This window comes from Oryzias melastigma, linkage group LG16, assembly GCF_002922805.2.
Source record: "Oryzias melastigma strain HK-1 linkage group LG16, ASM292280v2, whole genome shotgun sequence".
Lineage (NCBI taxonomy): Eukaryota > Metazoa > Chordata > Actinopteri > Beloniformes > Adrianichthyidae > Oryzias > Oryzias melastigma.
In genome coordinates this window covers 9666552-9681354 of record NC_050527.1, presented here as the reverse complement: position 1 = coordinate 9681354, position 14803 = coordinate 9666552, and the positions used below count along the sequence as shown (strand labels likewise).

The window sequence follows — 14803 nt, the reverse complement described above, 5'->3', positions numbered from 1 at the left end:
TAAATCCTGGAAGATTCATTCAAGGCAAAAATGTTTTTTTTAATTCCAAAATACTATTATTAAAAAAAGTCCAGAAAACAATAAATAAAATAAAATAACCAGTTAATCGCAAACGTGGGAAAAAATTAATCACAATTAATAGTGTTTTTTTCAGAGTATTTTAGAATATTTACAATATATCAGAGTAATCACACTATAGTTGTTGATTAAACACTTTTGAACAAACAGCCAGAACTGTAATTTGTGAGCACAAAACACATCAACAGTAAGATAAGCAGAACTTTAAAGACTTTTATGTCAACGGTATTACTCAACAAAGATGCTGACAAACAGCCATAAGAAACGAATTCGCAGACCTAAAAAAACAAAAACAGAACAAGGGTTCCTGTCTCTGCTCTATATTACAGTGCAGGCCACTTTGAAACATTTTCCTTCATTATCTGGGCAAAAATAAATGTTTAGAGGTGAGCTTTCTCTCTGAACTGAGGAATTATTTAACCTTTTGTGACAATCAGCAAATACATTGTGTCACTTTTCTTTGTCGCTGCAGTCAAGTCTTAGCGACACTTGTGTTACCATGACAATATGCCGGACCATGGATCAATTAGTCCGGTTTATGGGAAAAAGGGATCTTAACCAAAAAAAAAAAACATGATTAAAGTACTAAAAACCAACTGAATATGTATTTCTTTAGTAAATAACCATGGTATAAGTGGGATAATATCCAATGGTGTTTTAATGCAAGCCGTAGAAGTCTGCAGCGCTGAGGCAAAGGGAAGGACTGCTGCTCCCTGAGGTGTGATTAATATGCATTACTAAAAAGTAACGCATTAATTTGGGTCAATTAATCATGTCCGTTAACGCGTTAATATTTATGGTCCAAAAAAAAAGTAATAGTAGATGCTAACAGTCTTTTTAAAAGTTGGTTTTCATTGAGTTTCATTGTCTTAGAATCAGTTCAATCATCCAACACGACATTTGGGGAGCACTAAAATCACAGAGCAGGCCATCTTTTCAGTTATTCTGCCGTGGTGCAGAGGTAGAGCGGTTTACCTCGGATTGGAAGGTTGCAGGTTCAGTTCCCACCCTAACCGTCCATGTGCCGACGGGTACTTGGCCAAGACACAGAACCCCAAATTGTTCCTGGTGGTTATATTTTGGTGCCAGTGGAGCTGCCATCAGTGTGAGAAAGTGTGGGTGAATATGTTTGTTCCATCCATCCACCCACCTATCTATCCATCCATCCATCCATCCATCCATCCATCCATCCATCCATCCATCTATCCATCCATCCATCCAAGTCCATCTTCTGCAGGTTAAGCGAATAAACCTAGTCTTCAAGATCTGTCCCCCTGCTTATTTTCAACCCAGCTTTGCATAAACAATTACCTAAATTATCAGTTCTTATTCACAGATAGATAACACCAGATGCAAGTATTCAGCAGCAAGCAGATTTCTCGAAAGCAAAATTGGGGGTGGATCTTGAGAACCAGTGTTGGGTAGTCTTGATCTTGGGCTATGCAGCTTTGGTCCATACCAAGTGTTAAACACTGGATCAAATAGAATTATAACCAAGAATATTGTCACTTTTATAATAAATATACCAATAATTAAAGCAATTTTTTTAAACCGTCTGAATGCATTCTGCAGAAAAGGGAAAATAGCTGTTGAGCGACTTTGCAGTACATCCCTTTGTTCTAAGCGTCAAAAAGATTACAGTAAGAAGGTATAACTATAGCTGAACTTTACTAAAGTTCTTCAGTGCTTTGAGACTGCTTTGATGCTTTGGTACTTGAGGAAATAAAACTATCAGAAGACCGACGAAACCTGAAGATTACAAAGCATAAGAGAACAATGTAGCTGCTAAGATTCTGAAGACGAGGTCTCAGATGAAGGCCTTTTGCCTTTCGGGCGCGGTACAAAAGCCGAACTCGGATCACATACGGCGTGACATGAAGGCACGGCAGAGAAGAAGAACGCTGTTTTAAAGCAGCAAACAGTGAGCATCATTACAGAATAGTCTGTAGAGCATCGTAAGAGTGGTTACATTTCTATGCAGAAAGTCCATTAAAGGCTGTTTGGAAAGTGAGCTGGCGGTTGTGTTCAGACTTTCATTATGCAGAATTACACAAAATACATTGAGTACCTTAAACTTTTCTTCTTATCTGACAGGATGTGCTCACACCAAAAACTGTGCTTGAGCTGTAACCATGCCTCGCCAGGCTGCTAAAAATCCCATGTCAGTGCCACGGAGATTGAAGGTGTGTCACCAAGTGTCAGGCAGAAAAGAAATCCACCCCCCCCCTCCCCTAAAACACCCCCTCAGGCTCAGCCACCCACATGAGCCCGTCTGCAGACAGATTGAGAGCAGCCACCAGGGGGGCTGAACTTTGAAACTCACTTCAGACGCACAGCTGCAGCAGTCAGTCATACAGCGAGCCGACGTTGGTCAGCGTTTACTTCCTTAAACTTTTCTCCCCTCTTCTTATTCCCCCTTAATTCGTCTTTCGCGTAGATAAGCGGTAAGCTGTCTCCGACTTGTGTATCTCTGAGCTTGAATTCTTCTTATGTAACATTAAGTTTGCACAAACAAGCGAGCGGAGTGCTTCGCAAATCTCATTTCAAAGTTGTTGGGTTGATCCGTGAGGCTTTTGTTCTTTCTTCCGCCGCACCATATGGGAGCTAAAGATGCGCCTTCACTTTGAAATGACAATGGCCCCAGTCATTTTGATTGACAGACACGGCACTTCTTTGATTCCAGGCGCTTCTGTTTGAGGTGGTAGCGGGGTAGATTTGATTCTGTGAAGTTCCTAATTAGCTAACTTTAGTTTTCGCTTTGAATGCAGATGCTCTCGCAATCTTGAACACATTTTTTTTTTCCAGGACCTTTTCTAAAGACCTTTGAAGCCTTGTTACCGGTTCTGTGGGGTTGTCATTGTTTTCATTTCTGCAGTAAAAAAGAAATGACTTGAAGTGACCCAGTTTTGTTCTGGAAGATGTTTTACATTCAAAGAAAAAGCTTCAGTGGGGAAAAAAAAAATGTCACATTGCTGGTTCTGCATCACTCCTGCAGTTATCCAGTGCTGCTGTTGTTCTGATAAGTGTGGCCGCAGGGGGTAGCCTCCCACTCAGCACGCTGAGCAACAATTCTGGATTCAACGTGGCATGCCCTGATGTGTTTGTTAGCTAAATGCTTGATTCGTCAGAGGTGCAGGTCTCAACTTCCTCTGCACTCCACGAATAATGAATAAAGCTAATATTTTTTTTTTTTTTTTTTTTGAAGAACAGTGGGTGGGTGATCTTTGGCCTGACATGAGAGAGACACACACACACAAACATATCCACACACACACCTCCAAGTTTTTGATTTGTTTTTTCAGGGTGGAGAAGCAGCTTAAATCAGTATATGTGATTATGTCGATGCTAAAAGCCTGACTGTAAGAAATGAAGGAGAAAACAGGTTTTGGTGCATTTAACACATGCGGTTAAAAATACACCACCTCTGTTTGAACTCAGCAAGGAGCAAGATTATCTCAAAATAATATGTTACGTCTTGTTTTTTTCCTTCTGTTTCCTTGCATTATTTGTTTTCTAATTCAAGTATTAGTTGATTTTTTTGTGCTGAAAAATCTACCAGCTCAAGTTTTCACCAGTCAGTGAGCGAAGACGACAATACATGAATATTTACATGAAGCCTGAATTGTTCAATGTTCTTAGAATGTAGATTTTAAGAGCTTCCATTGTGTTGATCCATTATCTCTATGATGCACTTTCATGAGGTTTCAGCAGACCTATAGGGGTCCCACTTCTTTGACTGACAGCTTCGGATGCCTAAACGAGCTGCTTTTTCCACAAACCACTCATTTAATCACAGTAATTACACTCCTCTCTGTAATATTTTTATAATTAGCTTTAATGATGTATATTTTTTTATTGCGTACGCATACATGTTTTCTCTGCTTCAAAATATGAAATGGAAACCATACTAACTTTTTGTGGCTTTTCATAAACTTTTTGTCTCAGAAAAATGTGAAGAAATAAGAGAAATAAACAAACTTTCCATTTGGCTCCAAGCTTTGTCAAGGGGGACTGCTTTAGCACGAGTCCACATCCTTGTTTTTTACCCTTTTTTTGTCAGCTCCAGTTTTCCTATTATATCTTTAATGCATTTTGGGATTTCACGGGACCATTGGTAAATCTTCCGCTGATGAACTGCTGCCGCCATTGACGTACTGTAATTTATGTGTTTATTTGCATTTAGATTGAGGCGGCCACTTTTGATGATCAAGGTGATACATTCTGATACGGTCTGTTCTGCGGCGGTGATTGGGTCACGGCGTTCTCAGGTTGACGTAAACGAGGTGGTTCTCCTGTTACATATTTAATTGAGGTGGTTGTCTGTTTTTAAAATATTTAAAGTGTGCTCTCGTAACTGTGCCAACACTACTGTTATGGGAAAATCGAAGCGCATCATTTTTTTATTTACAGGCTCAGTACATGAAGACATGAGAAGGGAGTTGTATCAGGTCTGAAGACGAGTCAACTGTAAGAACATTGTTATTTTTTGTAGAAATTATTTAAAAAAAACAGTAGAAAGTTCTATTTACTGGCACCTCTATAAAAAAAATTAAAAAACTGAATTTTTTGACAGTTTCATGTCCTGAAGTGTTCAGGTGTTTTGTAAGATTCCAAGCAGCTTACAAGAATGCTATCAATCTAGTAAGCATTATAAAACATTTCCAAGCATTTTTGAGACATTATTTTTAGAAATTGAAAAAAATATGGATTTAAACTTGCTGCCTAAGAATGTATGTCCATGCAGATTCATCCCAAGGCCATGTTGAACCACGCCGGATGAAATGACAACACAGAAATGGCTGTTTTCATTCACTCAACTATAGCTCAATTTTAGAGGAATAACTTTTCTTTGTGAAATAAAAAATCATCTTTAGCACCTGGTGAAATTCTTCTTTTTTTAGTCACACAAACGAGTACTTAGCAGCTATTGAGCAGGTCCTGACCTTTCCTGGAAGTGTTTTATTAGTTAAATCGGCATCAAACATGCTCAAAAAAGGTCCAGATCATAATCTAACAGTAGATCAAAAAAGAATGCGTTAAGTTTTAAACATAGACTATATTAAAAAGTGGAAATTTCATTCGTTTTTTAAAAATAAACTAATAATAACAGTTTAATATATCATACATTGTCCATCAAAAATAGTCACAACTCAATTCTAGGACCTCATTAACTTCTTTTTTTTTATTTTAGTATAGAAATATCCCAGAATTGTGTGCCTTTTTTCAATAAAAAAGGGAAAATTAATTCAAGCATCTTTGTTCTCTCGCTGCGGAGGATTGGTCTTTGACGTTTTTTGAGGATTCTTCCATAAGAAACCTTCCTCAGACAAGAAAGTACTTAGAAGAAGAAGCAAGACTGAAATAATGTATGTCAGGCAAGAAAAGCAGAATATTAAAAAACTTCAAATTTAAAGTTTTATAGTGTCCAAACTCAAACTGAGGTTTTTTATACTTTATTAGAATATGCTAGGCTTATGATGCACATTTTTGTCCTAAAATGATTGTTTTTTTAATGATAACCTGAGTGCTTTTAATGACTGTGAAGCCGCACTCTGTGCCTATTACCATTCTATAATTGTAAATGAGGACAGCATCGGCTTTGTCTTTTTGTTCGTGTTTGATTCTGTTACGCGTGTGTGAAACCTTTTTGAGGAAGAAGAAATTGAGATTTCACACTTTGCAAGGGTCACAAATGTCTTTCTCTGTCACAGAACACTTTCTGCAACAAAGAGCACATTCACTTCGCACTTCATGTCACCTCAACCTGCCTGTCTTTCTGTGTCTCCCAGGTGTGGTATCTCTCTGGCTGGGTATGCTACCTCCAGTGGGAAAAAGCAAAGGAGCAGCAAGAAGCCGAGGGAAGAGAGGTGACAGGGGAGGAGAAGGAGGAATGGGAAGCTCTGCAGGAGGCCGCCAGATCCTACCTGACTAATGCAAAGAAAGTGAGTTTGGTCAAAGTAACGTTGAAGCACTCGCATGGATTTACATTCATCAGCATAGTTATTAAAGCTAGAACAGTGGGGAAAAACAATAACAGAATCTGCAAGTTGTCCAACTTAAAGCGATTTAATGTGATTTCTTGGACATTTTTTTTGACATTCTGTCTCTGAAGAACATCTTTCACCTTTTACAACTTGAAGAACTGGTGATTGCCAAATATGTTTGCCCCACTTTACATTTATATATATTTTTGTTTGCTTTATATTTACCAAAGCTAGTTTTTCAAAGAAACACTTCTCTTCTACAATTTTTCTGAGTCTCTGTCCAATCTCTGGCCAAAGCATCATGGGAGGATGCTGTTGGAAAGCTTTTCTTGTAAGGAGAGTTTAAATCCGTTCACTCCATTTCCCACCCGCTGTGAGTGTTTGTCTTTTTTTTCTCTCGGCCGAGTGCCTCCACTAAATGTCTCTGCCTGTATTCTCCACCCTCCACTGGTGCTCATTGTCGGCACATTGAACATTTGTGGACCGGTGACCATCACCAGAGTGGCTTGATCACACGGAAACACGCTGAGTGAGATAAAAAAGAAATCAGGCAGAGGGAAAGCACAGTGGAGAACAGAAAAACCATGCAAACAAACATGAGGAAGAGAGAACAAATATTGAACGAAATAATATTTAATCTTACTAAGGATATTAAATAAACACACATGACTACATAAAATGCAAGGGACTTTGTGTCTGATATTTTTGAGTTCTAAAGTAAGGTTTAAAATTGTATTTTAATAAAGTTTAATTACTTAATTATGTTGCTATAAATCAAGTTTTATTTTTAACTATAAAATTTAAAGATTTCTATTTAACAGAACATAAAAATTGGTAGTACGTGATAAAAGATTCAATCTATGCTTCCACGTTATTTTGTTTATGAGATGTGTTACAGATTATTTGCTGAAATATTTCTATTTTTCATCCATGTTTTATATTTTTTCCATATAGGTCAACTTATTTTAGTGTGACTTGTGTTATCAGTTTTATAATAATAAATAATAGTAATATATTGTCTCTAATGTAAGTAAAATACGTGATAGAAATTGTCTGAAAATTTGAGATTAGAAGGAGCTCAGATTGGACAAAATAAGGTTATGTTAAGTAGACTTGGCAGATTTACTAAACCCCAAAAAGCAGAAAAGTAGAGAGACGGAGAAACTATTAAGGTAGCCAGTTAATGAAAAACAAGCCAACGTTTTTGGGAAAATTCAAGCCAGTCGGATTCTCTATATATATCCACTTAATTCTTAAATTGTCCAATCCTTCAAGTTTTGTTTCCCTGCAACTTTCTTTGATTACCCCCTGCCTAAAAATTTGATTTTTCTGTTTTCCACAAATTTCAGAAAAAATCATATCCAATTCTTGAATAAGTTGGCTCATTCAAATCTTTTTGCCACTGGTGCCAGCAAAAAATTATATTTCTCAAAACAAGTTACTAGCATGACTTACATGTTGCTCTTAGTGATTTTTTTTATTTAAACACAATTTGTAATTGTCTGATACCATGACACCTTAACGTCTACACAGAGAAGGCAGGGGGACGCTCCTGTATGCAGTAAACAGGAGCGTTTCCATTTAATTAAGGTCAACGTATAGCAGTACCTTCCTCTCTTTAGTGAGGAAGAGGCTAAACTGAACATGTTTGTGAATAGCACGGATGTGACCTTTTTTTTCAGCAGACTCCTGGCCAAATCCAATCCAACTTTTAGAAGACTTTGGGTAAAGTTTGCTGGTTCAAAAGGACGCAGAAATTGTAAAATAGAGATATTGGAACTTAAACCTTCATTGGAATAGATTAAGACACATTTAGAGCAAATAGGGTTGGTTTAGGGAACTAGACAGAAATGTTGGGTCACATACAGATTTTGGACCCTCATTTGATTAGTTCAAACAGTCAAATACGGACAGGGTTAGGGTTATATGGTACAGTTTTGGTCACACTTGGAAAGTGGTCTTTGACCATACTGGTTGACCCAGATGTCAATCAGAAGTGATAGGGAACTGGATTAAGGAAAGTTTGATCCATTTTTAATTATATGTCATTTTATCACTATTTAACAAAGATCTTAGCTATTTATTAAAAATGTGTAAATATCACAAAAGTACAACTGAAGTCTAATGTTCTTTCCCTCCTTTCAGTCTGTCGCTTCTTCTCCTCTCTCCCTCACAAACCAGCACTTATACACACACAGAGTGATGTGTTTCATTCCTTCTGTCATTCTGTCAGGGAGTAATGCCTCCATGGAGCATTGATTCATGTTAGTCTAAAATTCAATAGGCTTGTAAATCAGACAGCACAGACTGAAGGAGGGCAGGCCCCACCTCTCTTTCTCCCCTTATTTACTTTCCTCCTCTTTTCACCTTCCCACCCTGAACACTTTCCTCCTCTGCCACACCATCAACTTCAGGGGGAGAAATATCGGGGCAATATATTGATATTTGCCGTACTGTCCAGCAGTGTATTGACCGGACCGTCTAACCAGCATCCACCCAGCCACCTAGAAGCCAAACTCCAGGTGTGCTCAGTGGAAGAACCTTGTGAATACAGATTTGAGGTCCCGCTTTTGTGGTAAAAGTTAATAAAACAAAAATAAATAAGAAAGGGAAAAAAATGCAATAAGAAACAGTGTGAATGAAGTTCTTGCCCCAAGAATACAAAGAGTCTAGAAAAGGTGAAGGAATTGGGCGGCGCGTCAGAGCGTGACAGGTAAACACTATTGCGGTTTCTTTGGAGAGTGAATAAAGCAACATGCACAGAATAATGTGAAAGGTAAAGGCACAAAGACCTTGAAAAGGCAAGACGGAATGAGTTGAGAATGCAGGCGCGCTGATGCTTTTCATTCCGCAGCTTTGCTTCCTGTTTATGCGTGCACATCTGTCCAGTGTGCGGCGAAGATTTTCCCTTCGTTTGAAGTGGAGTTTTGTTTCTGAGCATCGCCGTGTTAGTGAATTATTAAAGAAGAGTCAGTTTGCAAGTTAAATCGGGCTTCAACATGGAAATGAGGCCTCAGAGCCCAGCAGCTTGTTTTGGCACTAGTCCACTTCTCTCATTATGACTTTATTTAGAAAGTCACTGTGTCTGTGCGTGCATGCGCACAGTTGTCTGTTCCAAGAAAAAAAAGGACACACAGGTAAGCGTGGGCTCACGTTGGGCAGATGCACATATTTGAGCATGATTAGGTGTGTTCTGCAAATTGCTTTGGAGTCGTTTTTGTTTAGTACGTGCTCACACCTGTGCACAAGCTGCTTTCAAGTGACGGCTCTCCAGAGGTGTGATGAGAAAGAATAAATGTATCAGGAGACAAGGAAAAAAAAAAGTATACAAGATGACCAGGAGGGAAACTTGGAGAATAAATAGGAGGGGTGAGTATGGGGAGGGAGGGGTGAAGAAAGGGAACAAATTGGATGCAGGGTAGGAGTGTGCATGTGTGGGTGCAGGAGGTGTAGCTTGTGAATAGTGTCAAGAGTAAAATCAATAGTAAACCGGACGTGAAATGGAATTTGAGTCTCAGCCAGATTGGGTGCGATTTGCAGTGTATGCACAGAGGGCATTGTTATGTGTGTGTGTCTGTGTGCGGAAAGGCAACTTGAGTAAAGAGAGGTCAAAACGTTAGTATTTGAAGTGGCTGAAAGAGTATCCCATGAGCGCAGGCTGTGGGTAATGTTAGGACCATGGTGTGCTACTCATGTATTTTTAATGCCTTTCCTTACAACTGGAAGATCGGGACGTTTGTGTGTGTGTGAGAAAGAAAGAGTTTGTGGTCAGCCCTCTTGAGATTTGCAGTGACCATGCACTGTTCACACTTCAGAGATTCTAATTCCAGCCGATGTCACAGCCTCGTAAGTGGAAAAGTTTTTTTTTGACAATCGTGTTAAAAGATAGAAATTGTTTTATTCGAGTAATTACGATCCTCTGAAGACGAGGCAGTTTTTATGTAGTCTGGAAAAAAAAAAAAAAAGGGGGGGGTTACAGGGTAAGTTTAGAGGAGGCCATTATTCCGGCACTATTCTGTCACAATGTAAGACAAGTGTGCGAGCGAGCAAGCACAGGCATATAGATGAGAGCAAGAAGACAGATCTATCTCTTTGACAGGAAGGTCGTGTGGTGAGTGCCAGCCAAAGAAAGAGAGCAGAAAAAGAAAACCTGCACGGAGGGAAAAGCGGTTATGAGACGAGCTGGGAGAATGACTGATTTAACAAACGAAATAAAAGAAAAGGTGAAATGAAAGAGAAGCACAGGTGTGGAGCAGAGGGGGGAACAAAGGTGGTGTGATTAGGCTTTTACCGCATAATCAGCCTGTCTTTTTATCTGCTGGATGAGCAGCAAAGAAAAAAAGGCATCATCCTCAAATGTTATGTAAGGAGAACATTAGAGTACTTTATTATTAGAGATTTTGGTGTCTTTAATCTGCTCTAGAAGACTGAAAAACCCATCGTAGGTGCATCAAAGAAAGCTCATTGATCAGATTTCATTTATCAGAACTTTCATCAACTGCTTCGCCTCCCACTTTTATCTTTTATTCATATTTATGTTTGTTTTTTTACGTGTCGAACTAAAGCGAGAAGAAGGAGCCTTCAGGCAGCAACACAGTGGCCGTAGATGCTTTGAGGATTCATTCCCATCCCAGATCACCATTGTGAACTTGAAGGGAACATAATTCAGCTTTGTATGAAATTCCTCAGGTCTATTCAATGCCGTTGCTGTCATTACCATGAATTCCATTTGCCAGCTCTTCACTGTTTTTTTTTTTTTGTTCCTTTCTCATTTCATCCCAGGCGCTGTCAAGTGGATTTATGCCACATCTTGTCACTAAATATCTGAAATTGTGGAGCCAAGAGACAAGCTTCAAGTGTCACATTCTTTTAAACTTTAAAGGATTAAATACTTCTAAAGTGAGACTTTTTTGGCATTGAGCTTTAAAGCAAAAACTATAAACATTTTCTTATTGTAGCATTTAAAAAACAAGTCCTGCATTGTGTCTTTTTTCTGCTTTATCACAATAATTCCCATGACAAATAACAAACTATGTGTTTACGCTCTCAGCAATGTCGAGCAGTATTTTGGCAATTTGTGCTGAAAACTTTATGACATTTAAGAGCGTTTACCACCTGTTAGATATCAAATGAATTCCTGCATCAGGTTTGTTTCTGGTTATCTTCCTGAGCATTTGCTAGTAAATTGAGAAAAATCTGAGCACATTATAATTTGTTAACAGTTGTTGGGTGTTTGCTTATCTGAAATTTATAATTCAGAATGCTTATACTATAGGTGCTGGATATGAATATCCATAAACTTGTGTTTTATCTCAGATATGAAGCAGCATGTGGAGTATTAAAGTTTCTATCACCTTCCAAATGTTGCAGTTCCTCAAATAACCTCTGCAGACTGGTTCAAGGGGAACACATTTCCATGCACTCATACGCTAAGTCCAATTCTACTTAAGAAAAATAGTAAAATTAGACAATCTATGCACACCCTGATGTTTTCTGCCCTATTTTCCAATCGTGACATCTGTGGAGGAAGGTTCTCAAGACTCCACAATATGTTCGACCCACTTCAGGTCTCATTTTAGTCCTGTGGATGATGTCAGATTATCGGTTGGTGGTTTTAATAAAGCTAAAATGTTAAAGCAGAGTCGATCCAGCTTAAAATATCGTGTTTTCAAATGGAAAGCATTCTAATAAATCAGGAGGGGTCCTCCTACTTCCAATGCGCACATCCCAGAAGGATTCCAAAATCAATGTTTTGCACAATCTGCTCCATCTTTTTTTTTTTAAGAGCTGCAGCTAAGATAATGTACTCCACAGAGAATCCAATGCAAAAATACACAATGTTTTAGCAGTATAATATCATGTGAACTCTATAATAATTAAAAACCATCTTTCATAAATTGGTTTAATAAATGATTGTGTTTACTCAAGGTGATAAATCAGCCATTTTTGAAAAACAAAAGGATCAAATTACACAATGCATGATAAATGTTCACACAGTGATTCACAGAGTTTTTTTTTCTTGTATTTTGTTAAGACGCTCTCACAGTATGTAACAGTTTACCAATGAGAAGCTGCAATGTTTCTTGGAGACGCACACAAGATGAACTCCGTCATCTTAGCGCCTTTGTTCGTTCTTTTTCTAAAATGTTCTTCATTGTTCATTCAATAAGTTTTTATTTGTTTAATATTCTTCTATTACTCTTCAGCTAAGTACCACTTCTGTTATTTTTCTTTGCTATGTTTCTCTCACTCATATTTGGAAGTCAAATTCCTTACTCCTGGATATTCTCTGCATGTAAAAATTTCATGTTGAAGTAGTTCAGTCCCGCTGATAGTGCAAGGCAGAGTCCAGCATTACTATTCACAGAACCCAGCCACCATAGCAACAAAAGGAAAGCGAGCAGACACCAAGAGCAGATGTGTCCGTGCACCTCTGCATGTGCGAGCGTGTGTGGGACTCATTACAGCGGTGGTCAAGTGTTCTTTGGGCCGTGACTTGGAGGTTGAAAGTGGAGCAAAGCGGACCATGAAAAAGTTTTATGACCGACCCCATCCCTCCCCGTCCTCCAAGGCGGCTCCGTGAGCCATGAAAGTGAGAGGAGAAAACAGGCTGCTTTAAATGAGAAATGCCTGTGTCTTTTGGAAGCGATGCTGATCTCAGCTGCACTCATCGCAGAATGCGTAAAGAATAGCCACTATTTGTTAAAGTATCTTAGTGAATAATCACATCCTGCTCCGTAGACACAATTTGCTATTGATCTGTTGAAGGTATCACCTCCTACAAACACAATTTCCAAGAAGCATGCGGTGCGTGTGTTTACGACCATTCACTGCATCTATTTCATTATTTCTCTCATACAAAAGGCATGCTCTCCTTTTACCCGACGCTGTAAGGCGAAGCCTTTCCGGGCGTCGAGGCAGAAGTTATTCTAAAGCGGCTGTGAGTTTCCGGACGCGCATCACCCGGTGCTTTCGGAGTGACACAAGTCTAATGAAAAGCTCGCCGGTTCTCTGATGAGCCTGGCAGAGCCTGGTGTTACATGACCCCGCGCTTTCGCCCGGGTCACACTCCGCCTGCCTTAAAACCCAACCCGCAGAGACCACATCCACTTCTGTAAACACACATATACGCACGCAACACATTTTAACACTCCAAATGAGTTCCCATGGGGCTGCATGTCTCCTGTCAGGACCTGCTGTTGCTTGGAGACTGGTCCTCAGGCAACGCAGTCACAGTCACTTTCCTGACCTCGCTACACTTTCGGAAAGAATGATGGCACCTTGCTGCTTATTCTCCATAAACTACAGCAGCTACTTAACAGTATATATAGCAGACTAACTGGAATAATCTTCTGCAGGTCAGGGTAAAATAAATCCACTCTCAATCTTTGTGCAGTCTCCAGAGAGAGATGCTAAAATGTAAATAGCTGTATTTGTGTCCCATACTCTGTGTATTATATTTGCGCGTAAACAGAAATGTTCCTGTCTTCAGTGTTAGCACCAGCGGTTTTATTACCCTGCTTTACTATGAGCTCAGTAATTACAAACAAGCAGGGAATTTCGCTGAGATAAATCAGCTGGCAGCTTTGGGAACAGTTATTTTTTTTATCTCCTGCTTTTACTGCATATTTCACTGTGATAACTCTGATTTTCTGTGTGTGTGCTTCAGGATACATTTCTGTGCGTATCTGCGTGTTGCAAGTGGAAGATAAATGATCCTTTCCTTTTTGTCTTGTATGCAGCTCATCTTGTGCATCAAATGTGCTGATTTGCCGAATGAAAGGCTAAAAGTGTTTGGCAGCACTTTGAGAGTTGCAACTGCCTCTCTGTCACGAAGCAGAAACTGTTAGTTATTTTAAGAAACCCGAGCAGCACTCGTGCAGCTTCAAACCTCAGGTCGGCTCTCTCCACTGAACTCCAAACTCTTTGTGAATGGCGTTGCGTTCACTTCAGTGACACAAAGAGAACAGCCACTGCTGAGAGCTTTTTAGTATCCATACTTTATATATTGCCTCACTTTTCTCTCCCCAATTATTGGTCACAGCATTTGTGCTGCAAAATCCAGCTTCTAATAAAATTTACATGTTCCCCCCTGCAGTGATTTTGAGCCTGTTTTAGATTTACACCATCTGCTTTGTCTCCTCCATCTCCTCCTCAGCTGTACAGTAAGCTGCGATGTGACGATAAGCCGATGTTGGAGCACACTGAGCAGCTGCTGGGTGAACTAGGAGGAGATATGGAGCCACAGGAAGAAGATGAAGCCTTGGATGATGACTACGAGCCCTGCAGTGATGAGGACGAGAACAGTGATGCAGAAGCTCCCATGGAGCACTGAACTCACCACCTCGCCTCTTGTTATCTGCTTTCCCATCCCACCTTCCAGCAGATTTTGTATGCTATCTACAGTGCCTTTCTAAATGTATTTTTTTCCCTTTCTTGCCTCCTTATCAAAGATTAAACCGATATGTACAGAGTGGAATTAAAAGCTGCAGTCTGCTCGCTCTTTCAGTCGAGTTCCTAAATGCTTTTTGATAAATAAGTGCGTACCTGAGTAATGCTTCCTCTGATCTCCTTGGAAGATGGCTACGAGGGAAAGAAATGAGTTTTAAAGCTTTAATTCTCATCAGCAGCAAAACACCTTTGAATGCCTTCACCTCTCACCCACGCATGGCTTCAACAAGCGAACACACACTCGCATGCCCACACACTCCGCAAGCAAGCACAAAAACACATTAATTACT

The 14803-nt window shown here is 39.5% G+C and overlaps 1 protein-coding gene across 1 annotated transcript in view; it reads left to right on the top strand.

The window, feature by feature from the left end:
• Positions 1-14570, top strand: part of si:dkey-12j5.1 (probable assembly chaperone of rpl4) — a 23076-nt gene extending 8506 nt beyond the window's left edge. The window contains exons 10-11 of the mRNA XM_024267314.2: positions 5868-6020; positions 14221-14570. Coding sequence (XP_024123082.1) covers positions 5868-6020; positions 14221-14397 — 330 coding nt within the window. The 3' untranslated portion in view covers positions 14398-14570. The remainder of the gene's footprint in view (positions 1-5867; positions 6021-14220) is intronic.
• Positions 14571-14803: the final 233 nt, after the last annotated feature.